The sequence below is a fragment of the Apus apus genome, chromosome 1 (genome assembly GCF_020740795.1).
Source record: "Apus apus isolate bApuApu2 chromosome 1, bApuApu2.pri.cur, whole genome shotgun sequence".
Taxonomy (NCBI): Eukaryota; Metazoa; Chordata; class Aves; order Apodiformes; family Apodidae; genus Apus; species Apus apus.
The window spans coordinates 140,639,944-140,661,712 of NC_067282.1; the positions used below are offsets into that span (position 1 = coordinate 140,639,944).

The following is a 21,769-nucleotide window of genomic DNA, read 5'->3' on the forward strand; positions in this document are numbered from 1 at the left end:
AGAACAAGGAGAGGAAAGAAACCACAGAAGCAGTCTACACTGTTTTGAAAACTGTACCATTTATTAAAGTGCAACCTGGGGGCATGGTCTTACAGCAGTGTCCCATTAGCAGAGGGAAGATGGACATACCCCTTCACTTCAACTGAATATAGAACAATGAAGCTGGAGAGAACTTTCTTTTAAAGGTGGAAACACTTTTATTAACCAAATGGCACAAGAAGCTTTAGACAGCTTTCCCCAAGAGGGCTGCACTTGCATATTAAAAGTAACAATATGACCAGTTCCTTGGCTAATGGGTGACTTGAGGACCAGTCAGGGTCTCTTCCCCTGTGCAGGCCTCTTGAGAACAGAATCCAAAATCCCTGCAAATCAGTCACTATCTGTTTACACCCAGCAGAAGCCTAGTAGAAGATATCCCCTAACACGCATGCTTCAGTCAGTTCCATTGGTCTTTGCTACTTTAACAAATCAAGTGGCATTCTTTTGGTCTGAGTGGGTTTTAGCTTTACACTTAAAAGCTTATAATGCAAGTTAAAAAGGGGGAGAGACCCCCTAAAGAGATAGTAGTAAGATGCATCCTCTGCAGCTTGTTCTGTCCAAACGAATAGTGTTCCTTCCCTCCCCTGCAGATGCTGCAGGGAGATCAAAAGCAGCTTCCACTGGAAGCTAACTGTAGCTCCCCCACTTCTACAGCATAACCATAGACCTCTAGCTAGGAGGAAGCAAGTCAGCCTACCTAAGAGACCAACAGAGGGTCAGCTCTAAGTAGGAGGGAAAAAAAGAAGTGATAATGTTATTTAACTGAAGGAGGTGGATCTGAGTGATTTTTTGTATTGTGGTTTCCTTGGCTGTATTGGTAACACTACAGGTGACCCTTTCCAAGCTGGTGCAGTTCTCATTCCCCAACCAAGCACTCCAGTCAGGAAAGTTCACTTCAGCAGACACAAACCAAGTACTGTTGCCTGGAGCTAGCCCTGTAGTCCCTGCTCTGTATGGGCCTAAGAGCTAGCTCTACCAGAGTCAAGTAGGGTTGGTTAAATCTTATAACCCCCCTTCCTCCTGCTTCTTTTTAATGGCAATTCAAAGCTTGCACTTTGAAGCACAGATACATACATGAAGTCAAAACACTACTGTCCTTACAGCCTTACTGGTGCTGAAATTAAGCAGCCCAAGCCAAATTAATGTAAACTTCTGCCTTTGATAGGTACAGAAGAGAACATGTTTCATCTCACCATGGTTAAGTGGGAAACACTTTCCCTTGTTGTCTAACCTACCAGAGTAGACTCCTGTTGTGTCTGTTCATGGTGCAGCGGACACACATGGCTGAGTTTCAGTACACTTCATGCCTAGAATGAGACATTCTACAGAAGACCTAGGCAGGCATGGTAGCTGGGGCCATGTTTACCTTTCCACCCTCCCACCACCATTCCAGAGGAAAAAAAAAATAATCTAGTAATTACACACTCAAGTTCTGTAGCACAAGCTTCTGCTGGCTCAGTGAATGAGGGACTATGCTGCCAGAAGCACTTCTGTTTTTTGTTGTTTGTTTTGTGTGGGTTTTTTTGCCAGAATAGCAAAATCTACCTTACTAGGGTTTTGCTAGTACTACCATACCACTGTAGTTGGAATTAAATGTAGGGAAGGCTTATGACCTCAGATTATTTTGTCTGCTACAATCATTAACATGAAAGAAGACCAAACTTCAGAACATCACTTGTTTAGTACTAATGAAACTTTTCATTTGTTACCATTAGAAAGCATTGATTATAGTTTAAAAATACAGTCCAGAGTCTTAGCTTAGCTCTGATAAGAGCTGCATGAAGAGGAAAGAAACAGGAGTCTGGCAACAGAACTTGCCCTTATGCAAGTGCACTCAGCACCAGAGCTTTCAACCATCCCTTGAGTGGCAGATTCCAGAGTATAGCTTACAGCCAACATGAAAAATCAAGCCCTCACAAACAGCAAGGATGGATTCTTGTACTAAGTTGCTCTCTAGAAGGCAGGTTAGGAAAGAAACAACCAACCGCAAACACCACAACAGGCACTTCACCTCCAGCCAGAAATTAAACTGGTATCCAAAACCAGGTGTAGTACTAAAACTGTGCTTCCACTGCATTGTCTGGTGCTATGCTAGGAGCTTCTGTTCAGACTGGTGAGTCTCTGGAGCAGGCAGCTGCTTGATGATTCAAATCTCTATGGCCAGAAGGCTGCAAAAGTGTTCCTTTTTTGTCTCAGCTTGTTTTACTGGGCCAGATCTTGTACTCTAGATCTAAGTTATTTTCAGTATTTTTCAGCAGCCAAATTACCACCCCAAGAGCCCCTACTCAGCATCCACCTAGTCCAACAACACTTGAAAAACCTAAGTTTTCAAGCTGCTTCTCTGTGTTTGCTCAGTAACAATAATCTGGTATTTTGATGTTTTTTCCCTAATTGAGCAGCTTAGCACTGCTGTGCCAGCTGAAGCTCTGCAGCCTGGATCTTCTGAAGTTCAAAGAACTTGAGGCAGAAGTCCACCAGGCTCTAACACAGTGCACAGCAGCAACAGGCAGGGACTCCATGTCTGTGGTGTGGGTGTTCATGCAACAGAGGGATTCTGGCTTTCCAGGAATGCCTGCTGAAGAAAGCCCTTGCCCAGTTCCCAGCCACAAGGCCCAGGAGAGCATAGCTTAGAGTTAAGCACAGCTGAAATGTAAGTTGTACCTTATCTTGAAAGCCTTTTCCTTGACAGCTCCTTATTTAGCATGCTACCCACTGCAGGCCCTTAAGTATTTAACTTTTTTTTTTGGTAGATCCAATCCTCTGCTGTTTTAGCATCTCAGCTTTAGGGTGTGCTGCAGACAAGGATAAAGTGAAGAAAGAATGGGTCTAAGGTAGATACTTTATTAAGGTAACAGGCCACTCGAGGACAGATATTGAGGCACTTCTGGGAAGGGGATAAGCAACATAAGAGTAATTCTATCTGCCCTTTCCTAAGTATATAGCTACTGCCTTTCCTCTGCTATCTGCAAGAGATCCACTAAAGAGAGGCTGCATCACACTGTTCAGGGTAATTAGACCCTGCAGTTTAAGATTACTTTCATATACTTGAAGATAGGGGGGAAGAAAAACCCTTCCATTTTCTAATTCACACCTATGATACAGCAAGCAGCCTGGCACTTGAGTCTGGAAGACCACCGTCATCTGAGCTTACCCTCTCTTGGGTGACTTTCACAGGGCCCATCCCAGCTCTGACTACAGGACTCTAAATTCAGTAGAACTCAAATCCATAACTGACCCTTTTAGCTAATGGAGTGTTCCCAGAGGAAAGAAACATATACAATAAATTTTCTAAACACATGGCATGGGGTGTCAGGGAGAAGAGCATACAAATTCTTGCTGACTTGTCAAATCTCTAAGACCCTAAAATGAGAAGAATATAAAGACCAAGCAAACAAAACACACAGTGTAGCTGATGCTCCATTAAATGTAGCAACATGCCAAACTCTCAAGGCTTTTGCCCAACCAGGAAAGTGCTTAACAAACCAAAGTAAACCAAAGTTTTCCTTACTGCTGCTGCCATCTTCTCACTGCTGCATGTGGAAGACATTTTCTTTAATGCCTCACTGGGCTCCTTGTGCCAGCAAACTAGGGACTTCTTCCTTTGCTGGCATGGATGTATTCTTCCTACCTGTCCTGTACTTATCTCCCACACTACTACTGAAACAACCATCTACAGAGACGAGCTAAAAGAACACCTAACACCCACACCCCTCCAGTTTGTATGCAAGTTACCCAGAGCGTCTAAAAAATTCAGCTCTGCTTCAGAGTTTCAGTAGGTACTTCTGTGTAACCTGCTTCATGCCTGCAGCTTGGGGGTGTCCCAAACATCTGAAGCCATCAGCGCAGGAGCAGGGCAGGCCTACCTGACCTACTGGGCCTACTGACCTACTATGTGGCCCTTGCCACATAGGAACAACAACCAGGCAACCACACAGATTGTGTCACTTGTTGAACACCAATGTTGCAACATGTGAAATGAAGCAAAACTGTAAACATTCGTGCATGTCCATGACAAAAGGAGCAAAAAGACACCTCTCCTCTTCACATGAGGGAAGCTCCCCTCCAGGGCCAGAAGAGGGAACTATGGTGGTGGGAAGGCAGACACCAGAAAGTCCACGGCATGATGAGGTTCCAGTGACCCATTGTGAGCACACAGCACAGCGATGACAGTACCAGCACGGGGCACCAGGAAATGGCAAAAAAAAAAAAAGTCAATTCCATTTTACAACATGGTAAAGGATGTGGGTTTTTTGGGTTGTGTTTTTTTTTTGTTAAGGCCACCCTGCTACTTTTTGTGTCAATGATCAACAATCAATGATAAGCAATCCATGATCAACAGTAAAGTCAGAGCTCCTGAGTTCAGTCCACAGCAGCAGTACGTACATGACAATCCTTCCTCTCAGAATTCACACACACAAGTTCAAAAGCCAAGAATTTTTCTTAAAAATCCATGTGCAGAAAAACTTGAACAAAAATAATCCCTCAGAATCTGCCCGGTTCTTACTGACTTCCCACCATCCTGGGATATGGGTGGGATAGGAAAATGCAGCACAAATAGCCTAAAATAAAAGAATGTGCTAGAATCTCTTAATTCTCACATCACTTAATAACAGGTCCGTTGGAAGATATACTTTAAATAAGGACATTTAGAAATAAAGTACCTTGTCTTTGTGCTTTATGAAGAGTAGCTTCCCGTAAGCTCACATTTTGACTATTCATTACCCCGAGTTCCCTTTCACCTACCTCCATCTGGTCTAAGCCACAGTGCCAGCAGGAACCCTCAGAGATGTGTAGTTTTGCCTGGACAGCCTGAGGTCTTGCCGACAGAGCTGCCTTACAGACAAGGACAGACAAAGAAATGCACTGAAAGAGGAACTCTTGCCGTTGGATCCGACGTAACTAATATGCATGGCAGTACCTTAAAGGTTTCTCTTCACACACGTTTCAAGTGTTGTGACTGCAGGAAGAGGGATTTACTTTTTGCCAGTCACTTTCTCATAATTTCTAAACTTTTAAGTTTAGTTCTTTACAGATTCAGAGTTGCAAAAGAAAGTGCACTGAACAACACTCCTGTTCAGGTCAGGAACAGGCAGACAGAGCTGTTCAGTGCTGTTTTGCTCAGTCAGTAGAATTCATTGCCTCACGTATCTGGGATTCTGTCACAGCCAAGACCAAGTTAAGACTAAATACACTCTGTGCTTGATCTGGGAAAGATGATACAAACTGCAGCGTGATATGGGACAGCATAGCATTTAACCTTTGAATCGCACAGGAGGCATCAGACTTAATTCTGTGTAGTTTGCTGAATATGCCCTGGCATCAAAGTACTCATCAGAACAGCACCATATCCAGCATAAATTTTGCACCTCTGGTGACTCAAGGGTGGCAGTAGAGTTGGCTGGGCAGGAGCAGAGCAAATGGATTCTCAAACCAGCAAATAGCAGTGTCCCCCCACCCACCCACCGTCCTGCACCTCTCCCCCAGGAACACCAGGATGCTCAGAGATAATACAGCTATAGAGAGGCAGCATCTTTACAGGATGGGGCTCCAATAAATGTTGGGGGCCAAAACCAGTGTAAGCAAAGAGGTAAGAATATAAGCACTCTCCCACTGGGGCTTAGGAGAAACCTGCGAGGTTACGAGGAGCAGTGCTGTACCTGAGAGGAAGCAGAGACAAAAGGGAGACCAGCCTCTCGCTACAGGACTCAGGTTGGCTAATGTTTGTTAGGGAGGGCTCGGGGGGTGCATCGGGGAGTGACAAGACAGCACAGCTGCAGTAGCGGTCAGTCTGAGAAGCCAAGAACTCCAGGGGTCAGCAGCAGCTGGCTCTCCCCCTGGGGATTCTCTGTTCCAGTTCCTAGAGTATGAGCACCCCTTTCTTCAGCACCTGCATTTAAGTTCTTAAATTTGCAGAATTTATTTTTTTTTTAAAAATACCCCGGTACTTTATAATCACGAAAAACCAGTCCCCACCCCAATTCTACTAAAAACGTTTGTCCGTAGCTGGAGGCTCACTGAATGACCTCACCCCATCACCATTAAGTTACTCAAATGTCCAATTAAACACAGCAGGCAGCTCAACCTTTAGGTAACACAACTACAAAAACAGGATCGTGCTCTCTTCTCTCTCCCCCCTCCTCCTCCTCAAGAGAGCTCCCTTACTTTTTCCTAAGCGCCAGCGCTACTCCGACTGCTACAGCTAATATAGCTACCGCAGCAGCCCCCCCATACAGCAATATAGATTTCCCTTCTGGCAATAAGATAGGCTTCTCCTCTGCAGCAGAGGATTTCTCTTCTATTTCTTCCAAATGGCCCTCTTTCCCCACTTTTTTTTCCCCTGGAAGCAGTATTTTCTCAGGTTCTGGTGCAGCTTTTTCTTCTGATGAGGCTAACTTTGGGACAGGTTTACTTAATAGGGGGATTTCAGGTTCAACAATCTCTTCAGCCACTTTTCCTTTTTCCTCCTGTTTCGCACGCAGAAGTGCCGAGGGATGTGCTTTTTCAACAGCAGCAATTTTAGCTTGAGGTTTTACTTCCTGTAAAGAAGCAGGGGTTTCTGGAAGTGCTGCCTGCATGGTCTCTGCAGTGACGGCTGACACCGCTGCTTCCTCAATCCCCTCCGGTATCTCTTCCTTCTCCACGTGAACAATATCTGAGTTGGAAGAGTTGTTCTCACTCCTTTCTTCACCCCCTCCGTTGCTGTCCAGGCTTTTGACTTCTTCAGGATCCATGGCCACTTGCTGCCAGGACTCGGGTCCCAGGGAGACTGGCAGGCTCTCTGTGTGCCAGCTCTGACTCGCTGACAGGGAGACAGGCAGGCTCTCCGACTGCCACGATGTGGTCACAGTGGGGGACTCCGGGGGGCTCACCTGTCCTGAGTTGTCACTAGTCAGGATATAGATGTCATTACTGTCCTCTGCGATGAGCCCAGGGTACTCTTCCTCTTCAGATTCCAAAGTAAAGACCGTCCCCTACAAACAAAAAGGAGGACACAACACATCAGCAATGGCTCCAGCATCTCCTCCCTGTACGGGAAGGGAACAGGACACCTGGAAACTTAGTAGGGCTGGTGGTAAGCTGAGAAGACCTCTGCAGGAGCAGCAGCTGTCTGATGGACATTTTAGAAGAGATTACAAAACCCAGCTGGTCCAGATGGCATTTCCAAAGAATGAAACCAGTTAGAAGAGCTTTTCTGGCAGCCCCTCCTTTCCCTGAAGTTACTGCATTGCCAAGTACAGCGCTGAAACATCCCACCTGGGCATTTTTAACCAGAGAACTAGATACCACAGACTGAAACCAGACAAAAGAAAACGAAACCAAACACAAGTACATATTAGCCCAGTTGAATACCACTCCTCTTTCCATTTTGTGCAAGTGCTTTCTAGTGCTTGTCCATTTTTATCTAACAGTGTTTCTCTTACATTAATTTCATTTTCAGTGCTCTTTGAAGCCTGGATTTCTACTTTGTACCAACAGTCTATAGTGTACAGTAATTGCAGTAAGTTACTAATGACAAATACAACAATTTTTAAATGAATTCACTTTCCAAGACTGACATAGTAACTTTAGCCACACAAGTTAAAACAAATAACTGAGCACAGACATCCAAAGATGCTGCCAGGGTTTGCTTGAGTTTTTTAACTAGGAAAAATCTGCTGACATTCTAAAAATTGAGAGTGGGCTTCAGTCAGAGAAACAGTAAGAGTAAAATACTGCTTCCTTCCTTACAGGAAGAACAGCACTGTTGATCCTAGTTGTGCATAGATGCTGAGTATGTCACAGAGAACAGATATGCTTCAAGGGAAAAATGACAACAGGAAAAAAAACTAAGTGCAGAAGAAAAACCTAAGATGGGCGTGATACCAAAAACATAAAAACAAGGATATGGGCAGAGAGGAACCCCAAAGTTTGCTATGCCATATAATAGAAGTCTGTGATACCATTAACAAAGATCCAATTACACCCTTGCTTCCAACAAAAATGATGTGAATATTTTATCAAGTACTGCAGTGCTGGGAGTCCTTTCCCTGCAAATTCTTCATTCAGTTATCATGTCAGTCAATTATTATGTTCAGTACCATAGTAACATGAAGAAAAAAATTTAAAATCCATTTGTTCTCTTTCTCCCTCCTCCCTTCTGCACACAATATTTCTCCTAAAGTACTCCAAGCAGTTGTTCTTATCTTTTTAAAGCCTTCCCAACACCTGTGAATTTGGGGTTTCGTTCTTCTCCAGTCTCCTATTGATGGCTTCCCATTCCAAGACACCTCCTCTGTTGTTCCACAACATTTTATGGGTTCATCTGGTGGTTTGTGTCAGAAACTAATGTAAGTTAAAACCAAACACAGTCTTTATTTTTCTGAATTGATTTTAATCCTGATGAGTGTCCAGTCTGGCTCTCTGAGATGCTGAATTGGAGGAGGGTGGAGGAGGGCCAGCAGCTGCACCTGCTCGGACTGATGCTAGAAGAGTTGAATTGATAGCAGTGCCCTGCTTACACAGCAGAAGGAAAATGCTTTGCTTTTCAGCTTTATTATCTCCCAATTATCACTTAGTTCCTAATATGCAAGGAGTTTAGGACCTACAAGTCAATGGTTTCTAACTCACATTAGGCACTCTTGGAAGGCTTGTAGCAACTGGTCTCTTCTCTAGGAAAAACAAGAGGCATGGGCCCTCCACAGACACAGGTGTACTCTCCACAGAGACAACAGGCACACTGCAACTCCTCACTTCCCTAGATGGGGAGTCTGCAAACACACACAAAAATTCACCAAACCCCACAAAAAGCAAGTTGACAAGGACAGGAGAGACATCACAAATGCTGCTGGTCACTGGCAGTCAAATGCAGCAGGAGTGGACCCCTGGCAAAAGCACTGAATTGGGACTTGAGAGAGCTGTGCAACTTATGGACAGTAACACTTTTCAGAGTGGAAACTATTACTGTACATTTGTGAGAAGGGGTCAGTGGAGCCTGCATTGATTATGGGGGTAAGGTGTCTCTATCCACTCCCCCAAAACACCTTAAAATTTTGCATTTAGATATTGGGAAGAAATTCTTCACCATGAGGGTCGTAAGGTGCTGGAACAGGTTGCCTAGAGAGGTTGTTGATTCCCCCTCCCTGGAGGTGTTCAAGGCCAGGTTGGCCAGGCTGGTCTAGTGTGAGGTGTCCCTGCTCATAGCAGGGGGGTTGGAACCTGATGATCTTTAAGGTCCCCTCCAACCTGAATCATTCTGTGATTCTGTGAAAACTCAATGGACCCATTCCTGAAGACGTTAGTACAACAGTGGGGGCTGTAGTGCAGGTCAGCACTAGGAATGTCAGGGTTTCAGAATGTATTTGTGCATGAGTAAAGAAATCTCACAGAATGCTTCAGAAGAAACTTCTCTTCATAAATGCCTTTAAATTGCTTAGGTATCAGAAGCACCATTTGAGTCAGTACCATGCTCAGAAACTCTAAAGAGAAAAGGTACACAGAATTCCTCAGGGGAAGGTTAAAAGTGATCAAGCCATTCACTAAGGATGTCCATGAAGTCTTGATTCAGAAGAGAATAAAAATGAATTAAAGCATTATGTTTATGAAAGAGTTCAGACACCACACACGTGCCAACAAATCCAAAGCAATTGCTGCCCTGTGAGTAGTGACTGAGAATTCAAGTCTCCAGCACCCTCTGGAAAGTCATGTTTCATTACAAGAACAACTATTTTTTTCAAAAACAGCTGAGGCCATTCAAACAAATTGCAGCTCTACAGCCTAGGAGGAAGCAACCAGCATTGTGAAGTAAGGGCAATGGAAAAGAACAGCCAAGAAGCTTAAGTCAAGGCAAAGGTTACCAGATTCGAAGAGAGCAAATGGTGAGCAGTGTGGGCCAAGGCTACTGCAGAGCACTTGAGGACAGAACTCCACACACACTGCCGACCAGCCGGGTTCCAGCAGCCACTGGGGAGCAGCACAGCAGGGAGTCAATTACTCTGGTTAGCTTCCACTGCCCCGTGCTGAGGATGGGAAGGCAGCCCAATGCCCAGACACTTTGAGATTGTCCATTTGCCCCTTTATCATCAGGATTTTCTCTGAATGGTAAGTAGGAAGAACTCTCAACTGTAACGTAAGCTACTGGCACCTGTGATCATAGCAAACTTTTTACTTCCTGAGGCAATACAGACTCAGAACAATGGCAATGAAACAACAAAACAACTAGCTGTAAAACCTGCCATCTCATGAAGATGTGTGCTACCCTCCCCTCTCTGCTCAGCTCTACCCTTCCACAAACAAGAATCAATATATTTCCCACCCACAGCACATCACAACAAACCAGACATCTGTGATCTGATGCTAGCAAAAGGACAGGGACACATGCAACTGGCAACAGCTCTTCCCTTAACATACCACTGAAGTACACCCATGCTGTTGTGACTGGTTCAACATGAAGCACATTAAAGAATATTCCAAAACCACACTATGCATCTACAGGCTTGTGAACTCTAGTGATTGTAACAAACTTACTTTCAGTAATAAACTAAGAAATACACCAACAAGGGCCATATTCAGAAGGCCTAAATTCCCCTGAAGTTACATACTGAACGATGTTGAAAGCCAAGCACCCTTGAGCAGTGACTCAGCAGCCCAGGGCAGGGAGGAGCGAGGCACCTCTAGTCAGTGGGACAATCACCTAGAGAGACTGTGGTGACATTTAAGCCATCCTGACACTGGCTCAATATGTATTTCTCCAGCCCCTGCTTCTCTATATTCCTGATCCACCATTCTTAACTTTTAACATAAGGAAAATCAAAGTTGTTGTTTGGGGAGAACCCACAGATAATCTTACCATGATAAAAATAAACAAGTAATATAGAAAAGGTACCACCACAGCTACTATGGGGGCCAGTAGCTGCCCAGACCCAGCAAAATATCTTAGCTCAGTATGATATAATGTTAGATCCTCAGCAAGTAAGCAAACAGATGACATACAAAGAACAGGCATTAGTTATTCAAGTTATTCCCACATTATCAGGGCATTTTTTAAAGGCTGTGTGCTTTGCTGGAGCACTTTCAATGGAGATATACTTCTCACAAAATACAGGTAAAATCTGGGCATATCTGAGGGTAATGTGCAGGATAAACTGCTTTGGAGAGAGCAAGGAAATGAAAAGATGTATGGCCAGTCCTCAACATTTCAAATGCTTCATTAACACATGTACCACAACTGCCCACACATCCTGCCTTCAGCAGAAGGGAGGGCCTAAGAGCCTCAAGCATTTTATTGTTCCTTTTCTCACGCAGATTGCACGGAGCTCAAAAGAGTTATCAGTTGCTGGCTCCCTATAAATCAGCGCCTGATAAAGCCTGGCTGACTCCTTTCTGTCTTCACAGACAATTTAACTTCCATGTCAGTGCCTCAGGGACACAACTTGCCAATCTTTAAGAGACAGATCGCTGGAGGCTGAGAAAGCTGGGGGAAAGCTTACATAAGTGTCAATGGGTAATTTCACCACTTCTTCATTAAAAGCTTACAAAGTTTTAATTGAAAAGCCAGAGACATTATTTAGGATACATGATTAATATTTCTTGAGCTGAATTAAGAGTCAACTCTGAAAGTCAAGAGGATAAAGCTAGGGGTTTTGTGCTGATTCAGTTCATTTTTGCGCTTTGTTCTTGCTTTGGTTTTTAGGTTTGAGTTGTTTTTTTTCTTTTATGCAGCTGCAATAAAAACTGAGTGACATTTAGGACAATTCACTTGATTCATCTACAGATGTGACCCAGAAGCAAAGCTCCCACAGACAGATTAATTCAGAATAGGACAGAACATATGGAAGGATTTTTAATAACCTGAGACCTTATATAACCCCTACACTTCAGATTTAACTGTAAATAAGGAATGTATGGACACTTCCCTCCATCTGCTTTGTTTATTATAAACAGACCAGAAAAGTCAGCATTCCTCTTTTCAAATCTGGGATGCGAGACTTGCAAACCTGAGTGCTTTTCCTCATCCAGCGTACTTGCAGAACCACGTCACGTGTGACTAGAGAAGCAGGAGTGTAACTCCCTCAGCGCAGCACCCTGCCACTCCTGATCCCAACCACTGCCACTTGAGGGAAGAGTTGGCACAAATTATCATGAGAACAACTTCTTGGCTAGAACACAACAAGGATACTCCACAGCACAGGAGGCAGTCTTGAGGAGAAGACCAAGTTAATTCAGTTGAGGTGGCATTTGGAGACCTGAAAAAGGAGCTCCAGAAGTCAATCACTGTCTTCAACCTATGTGGTTTGACTTGTAGAAATTTTCCACAAGACTTCTACAAGTGACAGAAAGCACTTCTAACAAAAGTACTAGACTAGCCCTCAGGATAGGTTATAGCTATGATGTTACAGGGTGAGCTACACCTGACAACTGTAAACTAGTAGCCAAATTAATGAAAAAAGTATCTGAAAGGTCTTCCAATAAGCAGAACCCACCAGTTTGGATTCAGCTGTAGTCCTACCAGTGTCAGTAATCTGAACTTTGCTGAAAAACACTCTCAGGATTCAGAGCATTACCAACCCTTCACATATAGTATGAAATTGCTACTTAAAAACCACTTAAAAAGAAGTTTCAATTAGGATTTAAACAGCAAACATGACAAAAGAAAAAAAGGACTCAGAAACTGACTCTCATTATGACTATACTATTTTTCATCGTTGTCTAACAGGTCTGTTATTGTCTATGATGTAGATAGGTAACTCATGCAAAACTCATTTCCAAAGATGCTAAAAAGCCCCTGGAAAAGCTCTGCAGCCCAGCAAGGCACCCATACACCCCAGATCTTGATTTTCTCCAGTAGAAGCAAAAATTCTATATACAGGTCAGAAAGGAGTGAACTTTTTTCCCCCTGAAACTAAACAGACTCAAATAAAATCCCAGAAAGAGCACCTTGAGGCACAGGACAGCAATCTTTACCACAGTAAAAAAATTCAGAAGGCTCAATGCAGCTAGGAAATTTTTTAGGTGAGAGTACTGATCTTACGTTGCAACATAACCTATCAGAGAGAAACGAGGTTCAGTCGTTACTTTCCTCACACCGACAGCGTCACGGCAACAATACCAGAACAAGGAACCCATCAAATTTATCTGTGCTTAAAAATCTACTGTCTGAAAAACAAAAAGGCAAGGAATGATGAACTGGTCAGTGTCCAAGGATCCCAAGACATCTCTCTCTGGGGACACAAGCAAATATCCCACAGTAACAAATCTTCCCAGAGCTGGGGATGTGCTTGTTGTGTGATTTCAAGCTGTAATGGAGTGGCGGTGTGCTGGTGAAGTGCCGCCTGTGCCCAGGGCTGAGCAGGCAAAGGCTTGTACCCACATTCACAGAATCACAGAATCCTAGGGGTTGGAAGGGACCTCAAAAGATCATCCAGTCCAACCCCCCTGCCAGAGCAGGATCACCTAGAGCACATCACACAGGAAACATGTCCAGGCGGGTTTTGAATGTCTCCAGAGAAGGAGACTCCACAACCTCTCTGGGCAGCCTGTTCCAGTGCTCTGTCACTCATTCAGCTGCTGGGGGGCACAGCTTCGCTCCCACCAGTGCCGAGCAGGCTGCGGTTCCATCTGCTCTGTGCCCCCACTGGCAGCCCCTCTGTGCCCCCACTGGCAGCCCCTCTGTGCCACGGTCCGTCAGACCCTTGCTGAGGGCAGACCTGACAGCGCTACCCTGCCAGTGCTCCAGAGACATGGGGCATAAAAGGGGCAGCTGACAACACCCAGCTCTAGAACAGTACACTGGGGAAAAATTTAGAAAGTCTTCAGGAATTTACTGTAGTGTTTATCTTTGTGAAATTGTCGGAGCCAAGAAAAACAGAGCAGAGTCCACATTTATGAAAGGGGAAAAAAAAAAAAACAGGGGAAAAAAGGTCGTGTGAACCAGATGAAAGCACAGATATTGCAGCCACTGCTCTCACCCCCTTCAAGGAATGCTTTGGCTAGAGCAGCCTGCCAAAACAATCCTAATTCCTTCTCCTCCAACCATGTCTACTACCTGCAGAGAGTCAGCACCCAAGCAACACATTTTAAGGTTTCAGTCTTATTGGTTTAAATTGAAGTTAGAGACTGCTTCTCCAGACAGACCAATTTGAAATTGCCAGAGTGGAAAAATCCAAGGAGATCTAATTGCTCCTTGACCATAGTGCCTACAAAAAAAAAAAAAAAAAAATCTATTACTGTTCCAAAGAGGTTACATACAAATAAAGTGGATGTTTCATTGCCTTTGTCCATGATACAGGCCTAAAGTACTATTATTTTGAAAGGAAAACTCCTTTCTAGAACTCCTCTAATTAGATTGTCCTTTCCTGCATCTCTACCTTATTAAACTTATCTCTCCTCCAGTGGAGCCCATCTCTCTATTTCTGCATTGTCATTCTCAAGGCAGACATCTGGGCTGCTGCAGGAGGAGATTTTCCTCTCCAGTAGCACAAACTGTCTGCCTCTCTTCCCCAGAATGACAAGTGTCTCTTTACTCCTTTTCTTTTCCAGACTGTTAACAGACTCTAGTATATAGATTATTCAATCAGTAGCAACAAAGAAAATGTCAAAACCGGCCGAAAAGCCCTGGACAAAACACTGGAAACAGAGAAGAGCTCTTCTAAGGCTGAGATGACAAACTGCAAACACTATACATATTTCAAGCAAATTTACTCACTTCAACGTGGGGGAATAACTAGTTAAATTCAAATCCAGGTCTGAACATCATGAGACAAGAACCCTGGGAAGGCAGAGACAATTTCAGCTACAGTTCACAACTACAAATACCTCTCACTGAGGGAAGCAGAGTTATTAACTGAATACTGATAAACACCAATTGCAGGCACTTATTTCACTTCTTTCAAACCAGCAAAAAGCAGATAGGTTTGTGAATGTGAACCTGAGGAAAAAGAAAAAGCAGCTAGCTCCCAAGTCATCTTATACTTTTTCCTCCTTACAGACATTCCCAGACCATTTCCATATAGATAAAATCTAACCATGTTTAAAAGGATCTGCAGAACTGGAGAATAAATTAATTATTTGGGAGAAGGGTGGGAAAGGAAAAGGAAAAAAAAACCTTACCAACTGACTGGCCTTACTGTGCACTTTTCCAGGAGAACAAGAATAGCTTCTGATGCAGCAGCTTTCAGCCCTGGAGAAGTCAGACAGAGCAAACAGGGAGGGGAGGTACGAGGAGGGAAGGGAGGGGAGAGGAGAAGGGAGGGAAAAGGAAGAAAGGGGAGGGGAGAGCATGCACACTGCACGTCTGTTGAGCCCTAGTATTGCTTCTGAGAAAGAACCTACCACTCAATCAGGCTGGGGGCTGGTTTGCAATGGTTCACAATCATAAGGGAACAAGATCTTAGTCTGAACATTTGGGCTCACAGCAGAGAGGCAGGAGAAAGAAATGTGTGTCCCCACATGTGGCTACTTAGAGAACCTGGAATACCAAACATACTTTTTGGTCCAACAGAGAGATCGTAATAAAACTTAAAAGCTGAGCAGGGTAAATATAAGAACTTCAGCCAAACCTGTCTCTGCAATTAGTGAAAGAGGGATGCTGTCCAGGAGAAAGCAAGATGTCCTTCCTTTCCTACAAGCCCTCCAAACTCAACTTGCATCTAACCTGCAAATCTAAGAGACTGTAAACTAGATGGAGTAGTTATTTCACCTCTTTGTTCATGTTTATATTGCCAGCTGCATCCAAACACAACATGCAGTGCACTGCAGACATTCCAACTTGGAAGACTTTCATACCAAGCAGTAAAACAGACTGTGTGTAAGGGGAACAGCATACACTACAGCCTGAATCTATGCACTTAAACTATGCACAGCCTGAATCTATGCACTTAAACATAAAAATACACCAGCCATTCTCTTACGGACCAACCATTACATCCCAGTCCCACCCTAACATGAAAAGTCAGCTGAATGACAATTTTAGTGCCTGAAGGACACTAATGGGAGGGGGATGCTCCTTGTTTCAACACATCATATCATCACTGTATCTCTGCAGGACTGGGATGAAATACTCAATAGCGACTTCTCATCTCAGAGGCCTCTAGTATCCCACATTTCCCATTCCTCACAAGCCACGCCGATTTCTTGAAATCTACTGCATAGCTATCCAATTTATCAACTTTTACTCCCTTGAGCTAGCAATCTTGCTTCTAGTTAACTACCGTCCACCATCCTCAATCAGACGCTTTCCTGGACCTACAAGCTTCTGGAGCCCACAAAGCAACCTGACGTCTTGCACACACGCAGACCCTGGCGAGCTTCTCCAGCCACATCGTGGCTGCGCAGCATGACGCGGCAAATGGTCCCCCGGGATGACACAGCTCTGTAAAACTCAGCACAGATCCACAGTGGGGCATAGGAAGGGCTCAGCTGACCCCTTACTTTCGACTGGCTGCTTCCCTCCTGGCAAAGGTTGACTTTAATCAAAAAGCTGAGGAAGATCCTCAATTATGTGGTGCCAAGGGAAGAGAGCACCAGAGACACTACAGAGTTTTTCAGGTCTGCCCCCGAAAAGCTCATTCCTGTGAAGCTCTCCTCTGCTCCTGATCTATAAAAACCCAGACAGGCTGTTCTAGTATCTTCTCAGTTTTAAGTAAGCTCTTAGCAGCTGTAGGAAGGACCTATCTTCACACTGCTCTGGAATAACAGAAAAATTGAACCTTTTACTGTCACAGCAACAAAATTCACTAGTGGCTTCCTGGTTTATACATTGCTCTTAATGGCTCTAGCAAAGTACTGCTGACAACCTGATCCGGCACACAGAGCCCCTATGGCAGATGCTTATCTTAAAAAATGCAAAATACTTGTGTGACAGCTAACAGCCTGCCAGGTGGCTCTTCCCCAGTCCTTCTCAGAAGCACAGACTGTCTCAAACCTTAACCCACACCCTGCTCCTAGCACTGCCATTCCCAGAACACCATCCCACAGGCTCAGAACAAACTGAGGAGCATGCTGCCCAGTAAAGCTGAACATTTTCCTTACAGGAAAAAAAATAAACATCCAAAGAGGCAAACAAAAAATCCAGAATAAAACCATATTTTTTCCTTCCTCCACCAGCCCAGCAAGTCCCCAACCCCATCCCCTAAGCAACTCACAAAGGGTTAATGCAGCTACATTAATTTGGCTGGAAAGGATTTTCATCACCTTGTCTCTTTCCTCGCCTCTTCTGCTGTTTCAAAAATAGCTCTGGCTTGTTTGCAGTACCGCTTATGTCAGTCTGATTTTATGCCTGACTGGATGTATACAGACAAGCTCGTAGCCCATTAAACACTGGCTACCCAGATCTGTACATACATGCACAGTCACACAAACACAAAGCACAGCCCCCTCCCTTGCAGGCCATGCTGGAAAGCTGCTTGTTTTCACAGGCTTTGCGCTGTATTAAGTATGTTTACATCAGGCCTCAAACAGGGGATAGAGAACAGACTGTGGCCTTTATCTGAGGTTAAAACCAACAACAACAGAAAAGCAGAATAGCACTAACATCCATCTGTCTTAAAGCTGAAAGTAAGGACCCTTCCCTGCTATGAAAATCATCTGAAACCCGAGTGCATTTCTCAAATGACCTAGGGTCACTTGGCTGCATGTGGTTAGTGTTTCTGCCCATTACAGACAAAGACTCCCTTCCCAACTGCTTTGAAACCCACTATACACGACTGCCAGGAAGGGAAAGGATGTAGGAAGGTGCAGAAATTCTGGAACAAACTACTGAATAAAAAAAACAGGTGAAGCTGTGAAACAGGAGAAGCTGTCTGAATGGGATATTTCCTACTAGCACTTCTTAATCACTGGGTTTTCCTAAACAGCTTTTCTTTTTAGAATAAATCAACTTGCTGGAGCCATTTCACTAATCCCAGATTAACTCCATTCAAATCTGGCAGCCTTCCCATACCCAGTAATCTAAAACTCAACCTCCTTTTAGCACTGCTCTACCTTCAAGACCCAGACACTGGCTGTGAGCTGTCTCTGTGATGTATTTTTAAATGAAACTTTCTCAGCATGCCATGACTCAGGAACATTGGTTACCATGAATTGATTTTGATTGCTTATTCCATCCATGTTCTTCTAACTATAAAATCCAACAGGCATTAGCTGTTTTATCCTTTATTATAAAAATAAATTAGTACCTACTAACTTTTCTGTATGAAGTGCTCCCCAATTGCTTATCTGCAAAAAAACCCCTCTGATAATTATCAGGAAAAAAAACCAACAAACCAGAGTATGAAGACAGTATTAAAAAGATGAACCTCTCAGGCACAGTATCTCTCGCTATGGGTGTTCGCTTCTAAATGCAGTTCTGTGTGTATATTAACAGGAAAGAACATGCAAAAAAAAAGCTCACCATATCACAACATATTAGCATCTTAACACACAGTGTATGAAAACTAGTTGTTACTTGACATCTAAGGTCCTCTTCAATTTCAATGGCAATCAAACAAACCAGACAGGCAAAGAACTGTAACAGACTGACTGTTTAGCTTTCGCTACCATTTAGAGTAGTATCACAATTGGGAATAAGCTTTAAACAAGGTATGAAATTTAAACACTGCCTTCTTACCCATCCTCCTTGTTGAATGATATAGTCTGCAGAATAGTCTTCTAGATATGTCACCCCGAAGTTCACAAGTGCGCTCAGTGGTTCCTGGCCCCGTCTGGTTAACTCCATTAGAAATTGCTGTAGCAGAACCAGGGGTACCAAGACCTTCAAAAAACAAGAATTCTGAATAAATACAGAAAGAATTATCAATACTACTGTGTTGAACACAGAAGAATCTATGTGGTCCACAGAAAAGGTCTGAATCTACAAGACCAAAGAGATCAGGGACCACGCATTTCATTTTTGTGGAGACACAATTCAGAAACACAATACAATTCAGTAAGAAAGAAGCACTTAAACTGACAAGCAAAACACCACAGCCTGACTTCAGAGTTTCACAGAACAGGACCACAGTGCTCTCTTAACTCTCTTTTTTCCAAACACAAGATTTAGGTAAAGAAGCAGAACAGGTCCAGAACCTGCTGCCCCAGAAGTGGAAAGATGCAACATTATAAATAGCTTGAAGGGATATGCATCTAAATTATAAGTGAACAACACACTCATATACATCGTAGATTAGATGCACTGCACTAGAGAATCTCCAGAAATTCACACTTGGCTTTCAGACAGGACAGAAACAAACAAGTCCTCCCAGCAGCATAACATTACAAGACATGCTTAAAATGAAAAACACAAATGCCTCTCCACATTAAACTCTCCTTACTGTACCAAATTTAACACATATAGATTTCTCTCCTCATTTCCTGCTCCCATTCCTCCTTCCAAACCTTTTGTTTTTAGCTGAACACTCTGCCTTAACCCAAATGCAATTTGCTCTGGAAGATGCAGGCCTCTGTGCACCCACCCCCTTTGTATTCTACAGTTCTAATCACTTCCTTCTGAAATTATGCTTTTGTTTGCCTAAACAACTTGCAGTTGAACTTTCATACTCTAAATTTACTCTCCTAGAGCACACAAGTGGCCTTCTGGGTGAAGTTTATGCTATTATAGTACAAGAAAAAAATATGTCTAAGTTTTACTGAACCTAGTTTATGTCAACTGCATTGCACACCTATTCACTGTGCAAATAAGAACATTGTTTCCCAGCTGCACAGGGTGGATGCAGGCTAATAATGCTGCTCAGACTGAACTCCAAATGACTCCTTCCTTTCCCAGTCTCCTCCTCCTTCAGCCCAATTTTCTTTTCTGTAAATATCCTTCATTACTGTTCTCAGAAAGCCCACCTTAGGATGTAAAGCTGGAGGAAGACAAATAGGAAAAGTAGGCTGGGTTTGAAATTTGTACTAAATCCATGGTGAATTCACAGTGAAATGGACCACTAAAAACAGATGAGGACTTAAAAATGCCTGTAATCTGATAAATTTATGTTCCAGTGGATTAACATCTGAGAGTTCAGTACTGTGGCAGTCAGGTTATAGTGCTGTTCTTCTGGAAAGAACAGTTAACCTGCAGTCATTTAACTAGGAATGAGATAGTGCTTGAAATTTAAAGTTGGGGGGGTTGAGTTTCTTGTAATCAACCTTAACTCAGAGGCAGAAGAGTTTACAATATAGTGCACAAATATAAGGAGCAGGTCAAGGTGAGGTGTCAGAAGAAACTCAAATCTTTTTGGAGCAAAGATAAGAAAGCATGCTGTCAAGACCAGGCATCTTTCAGAGCCTCTTGGGCACACCCACATAACTGCAGTAGCATGAATATTGAGATCTCAAAATATTTGACATTTATCTTAAGCTGAAGGCAAGAGAAACAAAGGCAAAAAAAGGCTGCTTAGGAAATGAAGGGAGCTCACACGTTGGCATACTGAACATGATTGTTGCCATCTTCCTTTGCCAAGTTAACTATCTAATCCATCCACTCCTCCCAAATTTAGCAAGCCTCAGCAGGCCTCAGGAGTAAGGGTCCAAATTCAAACTCTAATATGCAGTCCCACGCTGACCAACACACACAGCCTCGTTCTCCTTTCCTGCTGAAACTATTGATGCTTCCACCTTTGACACCAGTAGGAATAGGAACAGGCTGGCACTATAGGATCCCTAGAATCAGGAAAGAAATTACCTCCACAGTACTTACATAAAGGTTAACAACCGCTTTGTGTACGTAAGAGTAACTATGTGAATGGTGATGAGATTTAACTAGACCAAAGTAAAAATACAGCCTTAGCAAGTCAAAGCAACTGCAATTCCCTCCCCCCCCCCACCCCAGTATGCCTGGGAAGGAACACTGGGGGCTATTTATATTCTGACTAAAGAAAAACATACACAGTATCATCAAGCACAGCATGCTAGGAAATAGTTGGCAGGAGAAAACTTCTAGGGAATCATTAAAAAAAACCCAACTCTTTACTATCAGAATATTTCTGATTCATTATGTAAATGAAAGATTTCTGTCAATTAAGCTACCACAATCCCCTAGTAAAATATTACAAATTTGAATGTATGCAAAAAAAAATTACAAAGAAAGTTCAGAGGCTTTGAAGAAGCTATATCCAAAGTAACTGTCACTCCTGTGCACCTTTTGACTATTTCAACATGAAATTAGTCCGATTCTTTACATGATTATTTCTTACATTTTTGATGTATTATTCTTTGGCTTCATTAATCAGTAAAAATGGGACATTAGTATAACTAGTAACATACTTAACAGTTTAGTTGACTCTCAATATCATTATTTGTTATCCTTTCATTGGATGCACAGTAGAGGGATTATATATTTTGATGTGATAAATTTTAAGCAAAAAGCATTAAAACTCAACAGTGGATTACTGCAAATTTTATTACATTTATTTTATTAGAGGAATATAATTTACCCTACTTTTGAGGAGGTTTTGGTTTAATAAGAGTCTTACTTCATATACAAAGTGAAAACTCCTTTTCTTTATAGAATCCAACATCATGCCTATTATTTTCATATCACAATTACTGAGAAAAACATTAAATATTTTATTTTCCTGAATGATTTTTACAGAGAATCAGCATTTCTTATGCCTGTGGGTAAACTTTGTTTGTGGGATGTTAATGGAAGAACCGATGTCCCTATGTATTAGTTTATCCTGCAGTATTTCCTCATTCAGGTTGACATCCCTATTTTTGTGACTGAAAACATTCATTTTCATCCCATGCACTAGTCAGCCAACCACATCTCTTCAGCAGT

General features: G+C 43.0%; 1 protein-coding gene across 2 annotated transcripts in view; it reads right to left on the minus strand.

The window, feature by feature from the left end:
- Window positions 1-40: 40 nt before the first annotated feature.
- The window catches only part of BCL2L13 (BCL2 like 13), a 41,841-nt gene continuing 20,112 nt past the window's right edge, over window positions 41-21,769 (minus strand). Inside the window, exons 6-7 of one of the 2 annotated variants that reach the window (XM_051608056.1) lie at window positions 18,620-18,763; window positions 41-7,010 (exon numbers count right to left, since the gene is read on the minus strand). In XM_051608056.1, coding sequence (XP_051464016.1) covers window positions 6,198-7,010; window positions 18,620-18,763 — 957 coding nt within the window. In that variant the 3' untranslated portion in view covers window positions 41-6,197. Of the gene's footprint in view, window positions 7,011-13,755; window positions 14,211-18,619; window positions 18,764-21,769 lie in introns of those variants that run through there. The other variant, XM_051608065.1, reaches the window with a different exon arrangement.